Source organism: Artemia franciscana, unplaced genomic scaffold (assembly GCF_032884065.1).
Source record: "Artemia franciscana unplaced genomic scaffold, ASM3288406v1 PGA_scaffold_74, whole genome shotgun sequence".
Classification (NCBI taxonomy): Eukaryota; Metazoa; Arthropoda; class Branchiopoda; order Anostraca; family Artemiidae; genus Artemia; species Artemia franciscana.
Genome location: NW_027062709.1, coordinates 958,537 through 977,217, shown reverse-complemented (window position 1 = coordinate 977,217; position 18,681 = coordinate 958,537). Strand labels below are relative to the sequence as shown.

The window sequence follows — 18,681 nt, the reverse complement described above, 5'->3', positions numbered from 1 at the left end:
CTAGGTGTTCATTCCGGAAAATACTCCCCTCCCCAAAAGAAAAAAAAACAATACCCCGAAAGATACCCATGGGAAAATAATCACTGCCCTCGGAAAATACCCCCCAAGAAATTTGGGTATTCCAAGCTTGAGAATTTTTTCGCACTTTTCTTTTGTTTTCGTTGAGAAGTGCTAAGGAAAGGGAAAAGGAGGAATTTACGCACCACGAGCATCTTCAAAACTTCGAAAAAAACGGCAAATCCATTTTTATTCAAAGACTTTGTTGAAGCGCCAAATTCAAAAAAGAAGAAGAAAAAAGTGAGGGCGAAATATCATCAAAACTAAGCTTAAAACATAGGCTTGGGGAACCAATCAATTCTTATTGTTTAAGTTTTTACGGACGAAAGTGTTGTCAAATTCTACGAGATTGTTTTTCTTAGTGTAAAACTACCAAAAATCACCACTGATAAACAAATGAAACCCAAAACGAACAGAAATTACAACAGATAGTATAGTCAAAATCAAACCGATCAAAAATTAAAAGGAGTAAGGCTAGCTAACAAACCTCATGTCTTCTGAGAACAAGAACATAATTTACACTTTACTAAAAAAAATAATAGCAGTGACTTGTCAGTTTGTTATACATATTCAGATATTTATTCCTTAAATTTTTAACGCTTCTTTATTTATTAAAGTCAAAAAAGTGAAAACTTTTGAAATGTATTTTTTTTTTCAGTAAAGTGCAGATTATGCTGTGGTCTTGAGAAGGCATGGGGATGTCAGCCCTAATCCTGTTAATTTTTGCTCGTTTTAAGTTTAATTCGGTTGTTTATTGTAATTTCGGTCTTTTTTTTATTTAATTTACTTATTGATGGTGATTTGTGATAGTTCTAAACTTGAAAAATTATTTGAACTTATTTCTACTCATTTTTGGCTTAATGGAGCTCTTTACTTCTCATTGACAAACTTGTTTTGTGGAAAAAAGTCTTTAAAACTAATTTATTTTCGTTTTTTATTTATATAGTCTTTTTCATGGAAAAAATTTATATCTTTTTTTTTCTATCATTCTTCATCATTTTTTATTTTTCTATATACGTCATGGGAGATATTTTCTGGGAGGGTACTGTCCGCGGGGGGGGGGGGGGTTCTAAGGGGGTATTTTCTAGAGGGTATTTCCGGTGGAGTATTTAACAGTTTTTTTTGGGTAGGAGTGGGGGGGGGGGGTTTCTACGGTTTTTTTTCCGCGGGGATTTTCTCAAGGGGAATGAGGAAATGCCAGCCACCATATCTTATGTAATCGGCAAACAGTAATTTTTGGTCGTTTTAGATTTAAAATTCAATTCCAATCAATCCAATGAATAAAATTCAGTCAAAAGATTTGAAATTTAATTCCCATTGAAAAGTTTATTTTTTAAAATATACGCATAGAAGGGGCGTTATAGCAATATTGGCCGACAAAGGAAATCTTACTAAAAATTGTAAGTATAATTAAAATCGTCAGAAAAGATACTAGGGCACCTAGAATGGCTATCTGAAATTATCTGGAATATACCAGTTGCTTCCTAGAATTTATTCCAGCCAAACTCGTGAATATGTGTATAAACTTGTCGTTCTTTCTAAATTCGTGATTATCTTTTAAAATCATCTAAAATGTCTACAAAAATGACCTTTCATTAAAATTACTTGTTTCCTCCACACACATGTCTTCAATACGAACCTCTAAATATTAAAATTCCTTGTTTATTATTCCGACTATTTTTTCCAATTTGTCCCAGCTTCTTACTCAGTTTAAGATGAATCAATTACTAAAATCACAATAAACCATCTCTTATCCTTAGACTATGGTTATTACTAATGTGATCTTTTTTGTCGATATGTTTTTCGTTTCTCTTTATAGCAATAATTAGTAGTATTCTTTATGAATTGTGAGAGAATTTACAGGCCTTTTGTCTATTTTATAGCATTTACCTTACTTCCTGTTAAATATACGACCCATTTAGATTTATTAAAAAATAGAAAATTCAAAACTGGAACAAGAATTAAGCTAAAACAACAAATTTCTTTTTTAAATAAAGGCATTCATCATGATTCAGGCCAGCTAAAATTCCTTCCAGCAATGACATAGAACTGACGATTATTCGAAGCGAAATGTTTTCGGAGCTTGGAAATTGTTTCATCGGAAACCACTGGGTGTTTTCGACCCTTAGTGTCCGCTAAACATTTGGAAGCTTCTGCCTAGAAATAAGAAAAAGGTGTTTAAGTGAGATAACTAGCTGGGAAGTTGTTAGGGCGGAGAAGGGGGGGAGAAATTTAAGCATTGTTGCACTTGAATTACAATTCATAATGCAAAGGATATACAAGATAGCATTATAAATGAATTTTTTTTCGTTTTTAATGTCAAATTCCGGGCTGTCCTGAGTCTGAGGGGGCTATGTGTGTTGTATAACAGGGTTTTGCCCTACGGTTTTTCTTAAAAGATATTTGTATGATGCGCAAATCTTGGACCGTGGATCTTGTAGGATTACCAAGTTGTCCTTCATGAGAATGCCAAGTCGGCCGGAAGTCCCCCACAGATACTACTATTACTAGTGCTACTAATCTACCCTTTCCAGTGAAGTTCTTAAGGTAAACTATCAAAGCTAGAAAAATACAAGTCAGGCAATACAAATGCGGAAAAAGAAGCTAAGACTTAAGAAAATTCTAAAACTAGAAATGTGACGTCATGATAGTAAGGGTGTGAGATCCAAAAGCCCGAGCGTTGGGCTATAGCGAAAAAAACAAACAAAGTGAGCCTATGACCCTAGTAAGCGGAGGGATGTTACCAATTCAGTTTTTTGGCACCTTCTTTAGCTCAATCAGGAGCCCTGACATATACAGCATGACATCCCTTACCACTGGCACTGCTTTAAACGTGACCTTGAACCTTCGGTGCTCGCATTCCTGTAATCATAATGCCACATTTCTGTTTAGTTTTACTTTTCTCTAGAGGGGATGGATATGGCCTATGTATATTAACTATTCTAGCTTGGTTACTGCAGTTTATAAAAACTAAGGATAATAGCGGTCCAAAGTGAGGTGGGTTGTATAAGGAATCACGGGCCCAGTTTTTGCCTTCAATATATTTACTACAGATTATTGACTTAAATAGGGCTCTCTGCTCGAAGCTGGCAGCAGGAAGGGTTAAGGTCAGCTTGAACTTAGCTTGTTTTGGCACTGAGTCAGGACTTGCTTGGTTTGCTTGGTTTTGCACAAAGACAGGACTTTTTAATTAGACAGTTTCATTGAAGTAGAAATGAATGATTTCTGTTTGTTGGTTGTACAGGGTGGCCAAAACAAGATTGAGTTTTGGCCACCTTGTAAATACCACCACAAATACCCATAACTTTCTTTATTCTCAATTATCTATTTAATTTTTGGTTTATTTAGAGTCTTTTAAAGGCTCACTATTGCTACATATGACGTGCCGCAACATACAAATTTATTAAACTATTTTATTATTTCGGCGAGCCTACTATCTCAGCTCCACAAAATTATCTTCGTCATTTTAATGACAAAGTTTCTTTTAATTACAGGTTAATGGAAATGCTCTTGAAAGGGCCAAATTGTATCTCAGCTCAAAGGAATTATTGCCATATTTAAAAATTGAAAAACCTGGGCAATAGAAAATGCTCTTAAAAAGACATTATTTGTCAGCAAGAAAATAGAAACAGTTTGAGAGATATTACATTTCTCATAAAAAAAATATACGTTTGCTTTCAACAGTTCAGTTTTACTTGGACCGCTTGCAGGCTATCAAATTTTAATGAATCTTTATAGTTTAACGCGGATTGGTGGGGCTTAGAAGTGGCGTAAGCCTCCGAAAACCAACCCTCTCTGTCCTGTAGGCTAAACGTGCTGGCTCAATCAATTTCAATCAAATCTAAGAACTCGCCTGCCCAAAGCTTTCAAGAATTAAAATAGTTACAGGCATCATCACATATTATGCCGTAATTAGAGTTGAATACATTGGCCTTTTTTGAAAAAGAATATTTTTCATGAGAGTAGATTTTTCCAGTCCTGTGGTGGCCCAGTGGATTTGACCTTAGCTTGGTAATACGGGACCCAGAGATCGAATCACGCTGCAGGAATGCACTGCAGGGTCGACGCAGGGACCTTAGTAGTCAAGAAGCGTCGTTAGTTCTTAAATAAAAAAAAAAGTAGATTTTTCCAGAAATAATAGGTTGAGAATCCTATGCAAGAAATAAGAAATACCATTTCAACAGTTCAAAAACGGTAGCTAATGAAAAACCCCACATATGAGTAAAAAAGGCACATGGAACCATTGCTATCAATTTTGAGAATCAATTCAGTATCAAATGAATAATGCAATAAAAATTTAACACCAAATTGTTTTTATTTTATTTATATGTTTTTATTTTAGAAAACTTAATTTTAAAAAAAAGGTTAAAAACTGGTATAGATGAAATTTTCAGTATAAGAATACAAAGCTCTTCAGGTAAAATTTAAGCTTTAAAATTTTTAGAATAAAAGATTTTAAAATTTTGATAAAGAGTAAAGTTCTCAAATATTGCTGGGAAGAACTTTATAGTACTAAACCTCGACTTCAAAAAAATTTGCCAGCTTTTGAAAAAATTTTGAACCAAAGATATTTTCAAAAAAATGTGTCAATCTAAAATTAAATGATGAATAAAAAATGTATTCAATTTACATACAATTCGTTGTTAGATTGTATTTAATTGAAATAAGACTAGGCTGGTAATCTGTTCGAAAAATCAGTTACACAAATCAAAATTCAACAAATAATCCTTATGTTTTTTAGAAAACACACAATATGTTAAAAAAAAACCAATTGAAATTGGTACAAACAGACTCTTTCATTGAATAAAGAGGGAAGTCCCAAGACATTTCTTGAAATAGCTTTCAAAACATAACAAGAAAGCTAGATTGTTTGTAAATACTAACCGTCCTTAAACAGTAAAAGCCTTTCGTTGAATTGAAATAAAACTGGTCCTGTCGAATTTTTGGTTGGAGTTTCAGAAACTTTTCTGTTTTCCTAACTTCTGACCACGGGTCCCATATCAGCCTATCTCCATCGACAAGATGTATTTGAGACAGAGGGAAGTATTCTAACCAGTGTCGAAAGTAGTTTGCATACATTGAAACCTAAGAATAGAATAGTGCTTAATCACATTATCATAAAATAAACAATTTAAGATAGGTTTAATAACATAAAGGTAAATGATAGAATACTCACAATTAACAATTTAAAGATATATTAATGACGTAAATGTAAATGATAGTATAATTCAATTCAATTCAATTTATTTCTGACCCATCAACATAATGTTTAATGTCACTAAAAATAGAATAGTGCTTAATGTCACAATCGTCGCGATTATCGAACATTCCTTTTGTCCTGGTCGCTTTCTCTTTGAGTGTCGTCATTTATTAGTTTTTTCCTTTTTTTTTTTTAGTTTTTTATTGGTTTTTACCTTTATTTTAGCTTATTTTTCAGTTTTTTCCTTTTTTTTAGTTTTTTTGTAGTTTTTGCCTTTTTTTAGTTTTTTCAGTTTTTTTTTTAGTTTTTTATTGGTTTTTACCTTTATAGTTTTTTTAGTTTTTTAGCTTTTTTATTTTTTTTATTAGTTTTTAGTTTTTTTTGTAGTTTTTGCCTTTTTTTAGTTTTTTCAGTTTTGACGTCACCTGATCCAGTTTTTTCAGGTGACGTCACCTGACACATCCATCCACACATCCACAGACAGACAGACAACTTATTTTTATATATATAGATAGATGTAAAAATACCATTGATAAAATAGCATCTATCAATGGACATCAAAACCTTTGCTAATATCTAGTGGTCTTCCAATGTGACTATGCAGAACTAATAAGGGTGTAAATTCGAATTGGTTTCACAGAAATAACGACTAGCGCCATTTAAAGGTTACCTGGCAAATTTTCAATGCTGTCAATGGTTTTTTAATTTTACCGTTGTACCGCTGGTCACTCAAATGTTATAAGAACTCTGATTCTTAAACTGAATTAAATAAAAAAAAAACTAGTTTGTTTTAGCTGCAAGTAAGGAGCGACATTAAAACTTAAAACGAACAGAAAGTATTCCGTATATGAAAGGGGTTGTTGTCCCCTCTTCAGCGTCTCGCTCTTTACGCTAAGGTTTGACTCTTTCTCACAGCTCTACTTTTTAAAACAATAAAAAACTTTACCGTAAAGAGCGAGGCGTTGAGGAGGGGACAACCCCTTTCATATACAGAAAAATTTCTGTTCGTTTTAAGTTTTAATATAGCTCCTTACTTGCAGTTACAAAAAACTAGTTTTTTATTTAATTTGTGAACGTCTTTGAATTAATGCATATTGATTTTGGCTCATCCCACATGAATAAATAAAACGAAATTTGCATATTATTTTTTTTTAATGGCTTTCTCATATTTTTGATCGATTTTGAAAAAAAGGGCTGGGGGAAGAGGCCTAGTTGCCCTCCAATTTTTCGGTTACTTAAAAAGGCAACTAGAACTTTTAATTTTTAACGAACGTTTTTATTAGTAAAAAATGTAACAAACTTCTATATTCTTATAATTTTATTATGTATATGAGGGGTTTGTCCTCTCCTTAATACCTCGCTCTTTACATTAAAGCTTAAGTTTTGCCCCAATTTTTAAGAATGGTCCTTGAATCAGAAAGGCCGTAGAATAAATAGTTGAAATTACTAAAAATACTTTAGCATAAAGATCAAGGTATTTAGGAGGAGAAGAAACCCTCATATGCGTAATAATCTCTGTTCGTTTTAAGTTTTAATGCTACTCCTTACTTTCAACTAAAAAAAAATGTCATGTTTATTTTTTCATTGTTTTTTTTAGCTATGCTAGAAAATCTTGCGCTCGTTCATTGAATTTCTCTTCCCCATAGTCCTCCAAATAGAGATCCTCCAACTTAGTCCCCTCCCTCTATCCCGTATATGAGAGGACTCACCCCCAATAGCTCACTCTTTACACTAAAACTTGAATTTTGTCCCAAATCTTTAAGAATGACCCCTGAATTACAAAGGTCGTAGTATTGTGGAGGAGACTAACCCCTTATATATGTAACATTTCAAGTTCGTTTTAAGTTTTAATGCTGCTCGTTACTTCCAGTTGAAAAAAATTATTTATTTTCTCATTTTTTAAATATTGCTAGAAAATCCTACTTCATGGAAGTTCTCTTCCTTCATGATAAATTCCTCCGTGGAAAGATCTTCCCACGTAACCCCTCCCCCCGACCCATCCCAACGCGAAGAAGTCCCCCTAAAAGCGCCTGTACACTTCATAATAAGCATTGCTATATGTAAACAATGGTCAAAGTTTGTAACTTTCAGCCCCTCTCCCCCGGGACTGTGGGGAATTTAGTAGTCCCAAAAGACATAGTTATAAGGTTTTTCGACTATGCTGAATAAAATGGCTATCTAAAATTTTAATCCAAAAATTTCAAACACTCAACACATTATCATGCTTCTCAGCCTTTCAGCTATAGAAATGACACCAAGAACTGTCATTTTCGGTGCTATATAGCACTTTATAAAGGTTTAATTAAAAAAACTTTATATGAAGTGTGCAGATATGAACATTATGTTTCAAATGAGCCTTTGCAGGTCTCTCTGATGTTCCAGTACCTCGCTAGCACCAAAATAAAAGAAAGAATGAAATGGAGACACCTCAGTGATTCCCACGCAAAAAAAGTTTTTCCTTGCTGTTGAAGGTGGGTGCGGCAATTCTTCTATGAAGTGTTTTTGACAGCATAGAATCTATTGGTTAACTTTTTATTTTGATATGCCGCCATTTTTGAAAGGTTTCAGGCTCTTTTTCTGAATCCCATCAATTTGATTTGTTTGCGAAATAAGCCTCTGCTATTAAGATTCTTCAAAATAATAGTTACTATTCTTGAATTAGCTTTAAATGGCAATTATCATGACTAAACAGCTTTTTTTCAAAACTTGTTTCTAAGCTTTCAGTTACTATGGGGCGTGGTTCACTCTGTTCTAAGTTTACTTTGTTGCTATCCGAAGGGAAGGAGGTTAAAAACCACTTTATACCCAACTTATGAGATGTGTTTTGTTTCACGGGACGTATTTTATCTGCTCCTTTACTTTATGCAGTTGCCCTTTCTTGACAATATGTTTATATGTTTAATTTGTTCAATATTTGTTCAATATGTTCAATATGTTTATTTGTTGACAATAAGCATCAGTTTATTTCAATTTTCAGGGGAAGTATACCAAACATTGTGAAGTTAGTTGCCATTTAAAAGTAATAGCCTAAAGTTCTCCCATTTCTTCATAAAGCAGAAAAATTCATTACAGTTTCTTGACTCCACAGCTACTCCACAGCTTCTTGAAAATTAGAGGATGGTTGAAGCCACTTTAGGTCCTCTTTACGCCTGTATTCCCGTTAAATTTCTATTTGGATGACCCTGGTAGTTATTTTCATATTCCTAAGGAATTATTTGCAAATTTCCAGGCAAAGAAGCTATAACTTGAAGTTTCTAATTTGGGTAATTCTGAAGTTGAAATCTAAAAGACTAGACTAACTTAAAGACTAAAACTAGACTAACTAAACTAACCTATGCAAGAAATAAAGTTAAAAGCAGCAAAAGTGACCCTGTGCTTGTGCGCCTTCCTACCTCATGTGTAGATTGGTGCTAAACATAAATATGGCGCCAACTTTCCAAGTGATGGGTGCTAAAAGGAAAAAGTGCAGTTGTGATAAAGTGCATAAAATGAACATACAAAAATGTGATTTGCCCATTAAACGTTGCTTTCTGAAACTCAGGTATCAGAGCTGTATTTATCTTTTTTATTACAACATGATCTCTTGATAACAAACGAAAAGTTCTGAATTTTTTAATTGATGGTAAAATAAATCTAGTAACGGTCGTAGGCTATAAGAAAGCGTATTACCACTTCGAATATACTAAAAATCCTGCAGTAGGAAATATATTCTAAATAATGTAACTTTCAGTGGTGACAGTTCGCGGAAACGTTGGAGATGGAAGAAGTATTTATGGATGGAAAAAATGGAAAAGGTGATAAAAGTAAATTCAGCACTCCTGGTACCCCCCCTCGTCTGATTGGCACTCCTGGAATCTCTTTATCTTTTGGATGTCTAGAATAGGCAAGTTTCAAATAAAAAGTTAAACAATTGTTTTTCAAAACCCATAATTTACAGAACTAAGAGTTCAGGATTAACATCAGCATAAAAGTCTTTAAAATCGCCCGTTAAATCAGTAGCGGAAGGAAAAGTGAATTTTGCTGACTAGCATTATACAACAGCCATTAAGAAACTGTGATAATGTGCTCACGTAAAGCAAAGTGCTGCAAGCGCTGTCAGAGAAGCACTTAACATATAATATTGTCACACTGATTACTTTGTAAAAACTCAGTTGTTTACGTCATCAATCTAATAACGCTATTACAATTACAAGAGTCTGCTCGCCATGTTTAGTCTCAATGTCGCTTTTTAACTTTGATTGGTTGGAATAGTAAATACCGAAAAACAGGGAATATAATATTGGAAACGGTCAAATATTGGATCCCGCCTCATAATCCACAGGCAGTGACGAAAAAAATGACGACACATCACAGCGTCCCATTAAAAAAAATAATTTCCTTGTTGGTCAAAGGGGGTGGGAAGTAATTCTCTTACATGGGGTTCCTGCTATGAAGGTTCTAATTATGTAATTTGATTTTGGTATGACAAAATTTCTTGGAGTTTCAAGCTGGTTGTTTTTTTTTTTTTTTTTTTTTTTTTTTTTTAATTTGCATACACTTTTTTTGCTACGAACTTAAGGCCGAGATTAAGTGAACTTGAAAACATCAAGCTTCAAAACTGAAATTAGAGTAGCCTTCTGTCTTTCAATTCCCCAGAGACCGTCGATTGTCAAAAACCCTTCGAATAGCACTTATTCATTGGTGGAAATAGCAGGTTAATTATACCAGCTTGTCAATTTGGCCTCTAGGGGGATCTGAAACGATTCTTTCTGGCAAAAAACTTGTAAAAATTTCAGGTAGCTGAAAACATTCTATGGAACTGTTCGAAAACAGAAAAATACATCGAAAAATGGCTGCAATCATCTTATAGGTTATTGTCTTCTGCTCATGATAGTACTGATTTTGTTCTAAAAGCAATATCCTTCATATAGTACACTTGTGAAAAAGAGCTAGACATTTTTTACGATTTCTAAGCAATTAGAGGAAATAGAGTAAAATCCTAGCAAACATTTTGTAGCATCTTCAAGAAGCTACGACCTGATATTTAAAGCGGTATCTTCCGCCAATGAATATTTGAGTACTTTTTAAATGTAATTTTTCAATTTTACAATGCTATTTTCGAGTTCCATCAGTTCACTTAATCACGGCCTTAATGATTATTTTTAATCAATAAAATAGTTACCAATCTTGAATCAGCTTCAATTGGCGACTCTTCCTCAATTGAAAGTTATTTTTTCAATGCGTTTTTAAATTATCAGCTACTGTGGGCTAGAGTTTGTTTTATACTAGGTTTACCCCTACGGGTAAATTTGCGTTTACCATACTAGGTTTACCCCCCTACGGGGGAAAATATAAAACTGTTAACAGAAAGACATATATATTGTAAAGAACATTATCATTTTCGAGGAGAGTATTTGTTTTATCTTCGTCATCAAGGAAAAGGCGCCTCGTTGTTCGTTTTTAGAATTTAAATAAAGAATTAGATTTATCGTTTTCGGTGCATCTACTATCTTGGATTTGGTTTCTTTGTTGGCTGAAAGTCGAAAAATTCCTTGGCCGTATTATAGTCGCACCTGTGGATAATATCAAAATTACGCAAAAATTTTGAACAAAATAATATCACATGAAACTTTGTGGTTTAAACGCAAATAAGGTTGACATGTTGAAGGATTTAAATGTCGAAAAGTTTGGGGGCTGATTTCAAATGTCACTTAGACTTTCTTTTGTACAACTAAAAGGAGCTTAAATAGACGTGGCTTTCTAGAATGGTCGTTTAAGTAACAAATGGTGCAATTTATACTTAATTATTAATTAAATATAATATTAGCCAGGGCTGGATTTAAAGCTTTGACGATTGATAATATGAATGATAATATTTTGAAAAAAATATTAAAATTTCAACCACGAACAAAGTAACTTTTATTTATTTGTGAATAATGTTATTTTTTTTTCTTGCAGTAGCAGCTAAGCAATTATTCATGCATAACAGAAAATTTATGTGAAAAAAAACCTGTATTGCTTTATATTGAAAGTTAACACTGCCGTTTGACAGCAATGCCACATCTTCAAACGACCTTGGCTTCTTCTTCCACTCACTTCGTGTTGCTTCAATCTGTGCAAAATCGCTGAGAAGCCGAACTACGGGATCGCGAACAATTAGAAGCAACTTAGCCGACGAGTTCATTTTGTAAACTCTTTTTGGTGCTTCAGGAGTAATAAAATAGCTGGGGCTTTTTTCAACCGTCAATTGGCCCTCAAAGGTGAAAGGCATTTGATGCCGGTACCACTCAAGACCTGAAAAGAGTTGTCATGATCATGGACACCACCGTACACTTTTCTAGCCAGGGACTCATATTTTCTGAGGGGTCGGAGTAACATTTGCCAAATATGCTAGAAAATACTAGAAAATTACCGCGTTTACTCAGAACATTAAAGATTTATATATATATTTCTCTATCTTTGGTTCACAGAGGGTTAAAAATACCCAGTCACCCCTTCCCCTTGATGGTAACCGGGATAATGATTATTAAGACAAAAAGACCTACAAATAGTTTTATGATCATGGACGCCCGCATTCATGTTTCTTACGCGGAATTTTTTTTTTTTTTTTGAATGACCGGGAAAAAAAATTCCAAAAGAAAGGCAGAGAACTTGATTGATTTACATGTTTTTACGCTTTTTCTATATTTTTGATCCACCAAGGGTAGCAAATGCCCGGCCACTCTTTCCTGTTGATAGCAATTATTTAGCCATTTTATTATTAAGGTATTTTAGGCAATAAAGCATTTAATTTTGGTGTCAATCAAGACCTGAAATTCGTGTTGACAATCAAGAACAACTAAATACACCTTTCTAGCCTAGAATATATTTTTTCTGAAGGGCCAGGGAAAATAATTCAAAAAATTACTTGAGTTTTGTCGAACTTTCTCAAAAAATTACGAGTTTTTACGCCTTTTCTACACTTTCGGTCAACCAAGTGTAGAAAATTCGCAGTAACCCTTTCTCCTTGATAGTACCTATTTTAATGATTATAATATATGACTCTTGATGAGTAATCGAGTTTCATTCAAGAAAACAGCTTCTCAGTGAAATTCAGATAAAGAGGAAAGATGTGTTTTTACTTGACTTTTCAAAAGTATTGGGCAAATTCAATTCAAAATGGGTAAACGTGCTTCAACACAAGCTGGAGGGGTAGTCTACCCTATCCAAAATACCAATTTACTTAGTTGCTGTTTCTTGGCCGGGTTCACCAGAAAAAGGGCAAATGAAAATATGAAAATATGAAAACTTTGAAAATGAAATCACTGGTGTTTTTATACGTAGCCAGTCCAAAGATATGCGTACTGATCCAAGAGTTATTATTATAAGCATCAGATGTCCAAGTTAATTGGCCTATTGACCCTAGGAATAATAAATAGACGTTTTGAGCCAATCGGACATTCAGGATCAAATATGCCGCCTTTTCCACAATCAAACCTATCTGTAAATAATGGACAATTTGTGCTGTTTACAACCCTTGCCCATGGAGCTGGAGGAGGTATGTTATCCCACAAGGCATACTTATTGGATCCCTCTGCTATTTTGGCCAAAATACCTATCTGAAAACTTTGATCGAATCCTTGAGGGGGGGGGGGTAGTAACGTTGCACTGGCAAAAACGGCATGGAAAGCAGTTTGCCCTATAATCACATTTGACTCTTAGAATGAGTCAATCTTTAGACATGAGAGAAAGAAGGATTTATTTATTAAACAGACAATAAACGAAAATGGTTACTACCTCCCCTAAAAAGCAAAGATTGTCCGAGGGGGAGATAGAGAAAACAAAATACATAAAATAAAAGAACACTAGGCCACCGACACCACTAATACCACCACACTCAACTATAAATATGAAAAAAACCTCATTACTTTACTTTTCCTCAGGGAACTACATATCATCATAACCCCCACAATAAATAAAATAAACGAATGAATCACAACTTATTATCTAAAAAAAGCAGTTTCTTAATGGTTTTTCGAAATATAACAGGGTCTCCAATACTCCTTGTGTCACTCGTCAAACTATTCCATTCCCGTGTACCTCTATATAAAACAGAAAAACACGAACGGGAAAAAATGCCTCTAGGTACACTTAAATCAACACTAACCCTTGTATCGTGTGAATGAACAAAAGACCTACCGCATAATAAATCACTAAAACAGCATGGTTGAATATACTGCAAAAATCCAAGTAAAATTCACGGAGGCTCGCAGCTGGCAAAATTTTCAAAATTTTCATGAGCTTAGAAACGCGGATGGAAAGGGAGTGATAGTTTGAAGGATGAATCTGACATCATCGACATGGAAGTAATAAAATTCTAAATTAATGCCTTGTTTTATTTTCCTAAACTGTTCACAACTATAGTCAACCTTGGGAAAATATTGAGACTAAGATAACATTTACGGCCACACCCACTTCACTGGCTAGATATTTTCATCATCACAACTTTGCTATCTTTATGTAACTAAACACACTTTTATAAACATAACCAAATCGATCAAAACTTTCCCGATTACCAAGTAGATATACGTTTCTTAATATATAATACAAATATAAAAATGTAAAAAAAAATCAGCTAAAAAATTCAGCAAAACTTAAGTTGGGGCTCTGGTATCTGGGTCGGGCCTCTTTAGACCGAATTTCGAGGCAGTTGCCTGCTAATTCCGGTACTCAAGAAAATTGAATATCGGAGATAATGGTTGCTAATTTTGGGGCTAAGGGAAATCAATAAAATAGATTAGATGCATACAACGGGCGCAAGACCCGGTTTTATGGAAGAACTTAAAACTTAGAATGCCGAAACCGCTTTGTCATATGGATTTGACCTCGTCTGGCTATATCTAGTTGTAAGTTTTATTCTAATATATATTTGTGATAACATTGCGTGAGGAACGATGAGACGTGCCCCTTGTAAAATTCCAGAAAAATTAATCGCCAAGTTAACAGGAACTGAAACTGCAACATTGCTTTTAAGTTACAAAGTGTTAGAACAATTTTATGTCATAAGTATGAAAATTTTCTGGCAGAAGCTGAGAGCAAAAAAAAAGCGACACAGGACAGACTGATTTACAACTGCTACAAAAGGACACCCTAAAATTTTGTGAGCCCTCAAGTAACTAAAATTATCGATTTTCAGCTATATTCGGGTCAGAGATGTGTGTTTGGGGTTATTTAGAGGAGCTTCTATATTCAGGGGGGGGGGTTGTCAAAGTACCAAAAGTAGTTGATATTTACGAAAAATGTAGGCAAATATAGAGGAATTTTAAAAATCTTGTGATTTGATACAGAAAGGGGGGGGCAAGGATCTGAAACCTGGTTAGGATGTTGTTACTTTGAATATATATGAAAAAAAAGAACTGAATGTCTATTAATCTAAATAAGCTGCTTTTCAAAAAATTTGCCGAACCTCTTGTAATTTATTTAAAAGGTTGGAAATTTGGAAAGGAACCGTAAAATTAAGAAAATGCATATCTTCAGTTTTACCCTAGCATACACTTATGACCAAGCACTTACGCAAGGGATGTCATTTTGGTCCCTTTCCCCCCCCCCCCCAGAGAACCTAAATTTACTAAAACTTTTCACGCTTCTTATTCAAATTATGAAACTTTTGTTTATTATTACCCCTTCCACTCGCAAAATAGAAAAATCCTGCGTTGTGCGTTCCTCAGACTTCAAACCTGTTTGAATATAGGGGTAGGGCTGAACTCTTTTGCCCCCCTTTCCTTACCTAAGAAAATGATAAATATCATACCTAACGCATGACGATCTGTCCTATCAAAGAAGTGTACTTCCATAGGTACTTTCTGAATATCAGGATGCAAATTCAGCATTTCTAGTAGAGCTCTAGTACCACCTTTTCTGACTCCTATTATTAAAACTTCAGGTAATCGTTGATTGGTCCCTGGTATTGGTAAACGACTTCCATTGCCAATTGGTATCCCGTAGGGATATTTATGGGTATCCTCAAAGCTGCAATTTCCACTCAAGCACGTCGAAACATTAGAACAAGAATTACCATCAATAAGAATTTGAAACATGAATAGAAAAATTGCTAAAAAAGAGAAGGAATAGACGAAACGCTTTTTGTCAAACGTTCTATAGAAAAGGCGTTTATATGATACTCGATGCAACTTGGTCTGATTTATAGTTAGATTAAAATTTAAATCCACATCCTTAAAAGCAATAGCCATTTTCATGTAACATCCATACTATGGATTTTCCTCCTTATTCACAAAAAAAAAATATTGTTTCTCACTCGAAGTTTGAACTTGAACTATTTTCTTTAGTTCACTCTGTATATGGGAAACATTCCCCAGATACTAAAGGAAGCAATAGAGTTACTTTGAGCACGCGCCTAATTGCCCTGGAATCAAAATGAGACAAAACAACACTGAGAGATTTATTAAAGTGTATTTTTTGATTAGTGTTTTAAAATTTGAGTTGATAAGTTTTCTGTCGGTTAAGCTCCAGCTTCCGCGAGAAGCTTTCGTGTCTGCTTGTAGCTTCAACCTAACTTTGGACTTGGTAATTTACTTGGTAATTTAATTGGTAATTTACCAATTATTTAAAATAACTTGGACAAAATAATTTCAGAATAAAGCTAAAGTCGATCCCTTAATGCATGTGTACGGCCTCTTTGAATTTAAGGTCAGGGCATCGGCTTCCTAATTTCGATACCAAATAAATTAAATGATACTGGGAACGGGGGGTTGAATGAGTGGCAATCTCCTCATATACCGAGTAATTCCTGTTCACTTCATGTTTTGATGTCACTGTTTACTTTCATTTGGAACAAACTGGTTGTTGTTTTTTGTTTAATATAGAGCATAAGTGGGATTATTACTTGCTAAAACCTTGATGTTAGGGAAACAAGAGTCAATAATATGTACGAAATAAAAGAGTCCCCCTGACTCCCTTCTTTACTATGATTGACTCAGATACATCAGGAATCTATTTCAACCGAACAAGCAAACTACAGTACAGATATACGAAGAACATTTAAAATAGAAAATTGACTCCAGCTTGAACTAGTCAATGAAGTGTTTGCGAGTGTACGATATTGTTGATTGCGCCCAAAATATCTACCTCGCGAAAAACGTGACACCATGTATTTTGCCGAAACCAATAGCTGGCTAAGTAAATGATGGGCTTGAGAATAACCAAAACCCGCTCTGAATCAAACTTGATAATCATACAAATTATATTTGGTCAAAATTTTAGGTGAAATGGTATACCCAAACAACTTTCTCATAAAGCAAGACTCTAATTGGTCGGTAACTGGAACACTGTCTTTTCCTTTTTCGAAACCGATCGTATAATTCCCGAGAGAAAACTATCTGGAACTAATGACTGATCTAAATACATTTGGAATAAGATTTGAACGTGTGTTAACAATAATGGACACTTAATGACGAAGTGATTCTAACACAGACCATCCATGTCAGGAGCACTTGACTTCTTAACCACCTTCAAAGCCTGATAGATATCACCACCGGGTAATGACAGTATTTAAGTCCTTTGAAGAGCTTGAGGCATGATATTAACTATTAAGGAAGAAAACAGACTGATGGACTGATTAAATGTAGACAAACAGGAGTAAAATGAGCAGCAAAATCACTAATTCAGAGAACTAGAGGGCATACACCTCCTGCTATTCATTATATTGGACCACAACTTCAAAAGCATAGCATTTTGAACCAAAGAATTTAGTTGGGCTTCAAGTATTGAAGATCTAAACCGATATTTCGAACTACTTCGGCAGACTTGAGCCGATCACATGAGATTTAAAGACGTAGCCGAAACTTCGCGAGCTGTTTAGCTTCTTTCACTTCGGGTCGCACGTTCTACAATGGCTTTTCGGTGCCGGAACTAACATGTTCAACAGGAGCGGAGGCTGAAGCGGCTGACTTCAAACAATATACAAGGTGGTAATAATAATAATTTTGATTAATATTAGCTGACGGTAACCTCACTGCAGTTTGCAAAAGGTAAAAAGACACTTTCAGGTTCAAAAACAGCGAGCAGAGAACCTATAAATAAACTTCAAAATATACTCGTTTCCAATTTGCTTGAAAAAAAAAACACTTATTATGGTTAGAAGAACAGTCATGAGGAAGTTGAGCAGGTAACTTTATTTGACAAGTTAAAGGCAGATGTTTATCATCCAATTTATCGAACAAAACAATGACAGGCGGAATCACGAGTGATCTGTTTTAAGCAATAATAGGATCAAGATTTGATCAAGAAGAATCACGGTTATAAATTTAGATGAAATGTTTATCTTCATCGACTAGCTGATAGCCACTTGGCAAAGCCTCAAAAGATAGACCATTTCTTTCAGAAAACAACAGAAGATTATCATTAATGTGACGAGCCACAATCCAGTTCAATCCCTGATTAGTCACTCTTTGCAGGAGTATCCTGAGTCTCTGGCAAGCATGCACGATGGAAGATGGGATGAAATGTTCTTCCGATTGCATGCCATGTAGACATTAATTAGTGCCATGCTGCCACACTTTATTGCTAGTAAATTGTGACCAGAGTATGTAAGCTCAGGCTTCTGAGAAGAATAAACTAAATTTGCAAGACCCCCAGAGGGTCGTCCGCAATTTTTTTTTTTAACTTCATGAAGAAAACGTCTGGTGAGAGGACAAACGATTAAGAGTATTTCTGTTGGCTAGAAAAACTAGATCATAATCGAGAAACTCATCAATCACAAGATCTTCGTCTATGGTTTTGTTAATATAAAGTGAAACGAAGCACAATCAGTTGCCACTAATAGTCATTTTGTGATCCTTGTTCAGAGATTTTTATAACAGTGGGTATCTGACACTATGGGTTACTTACGGATCGCTTTTCAGAACAGTTTCTGTCAGACTATTTGGTTTTTCTCGGGATTTAAACAGATATACACGAGCCCTTGAAAAGGAGGTGGATCTTGAACTAGAAGGTACGAATGGAGGTAATAGTCAAGGACCCACGATAATGAGAGATCGCTAGAAAATATTTACCAGGCTTCCTGAGACAGCAAGTCTTTTTTCGATATCTATGACATGCGGTTGCCTAAAGCCTTGTTGAAAGGGATACCTGAAACAGCAAGTGACATTCATATCGTGGGTAAAAGGTATAACGGACTTTTTGGTCACACTGATTCAAAGGGTGGCAGTATATGACTGAAGGACCACAGTGGGTGTCGACCGTCACGTGACCGCTGCTCGACCGTCTGCTCCTTCTTAAAGATCTCGAAAATCGGAAACTGGACAAAGATTGTTGCCAACTAGCAGTCGCCAAGTCACTTTTGTTGGCTCAGTTTAGTCTACTTTGCATGACCTCACTAATGTAAATGAAACTTCAGGGCTTGATTCCCCACCTTACAAAGGTACCCCAAAATTTATCGAAAAGTAAAT

The 18,681-nt window shown here is 34.8% G+C and overlaps 1 protein-coding gene across 1 annotated transcript; it reads right to left on the bottom strand.

Annotated features, from left to right (window-relative positions):
* Positions 1-1,966: 1,966 nt before the first annotated feature.
* Positions 1,967-17,281, bottom strand: LOC136042195 (heparan sulfate glucosamine 3-O-sulfotransferase 1-like). Its single transcript, XM_065727127.1, has 4 exons — positions 15,027-17,281; positions 11,247-11,530; positions 4,942-5,142; positions 1,967-2,214 (listed from the first exon to the last, which is right to left on the bottom strand). Exons 1-4 carry the CDS (start codon positions 15,469-15,471, stop codon positions 2,062-2,064), a joined length of 1,083 nt encoding a protein of 360 aa, XP_065583199.1. The 5' UTR covers positions 15,472-17,281; the 3' UTR covers positions 1,967-2,061.
* Between the last annotated feature and the right edge of the window lie 1,400 nt (positions 17,282-18,681).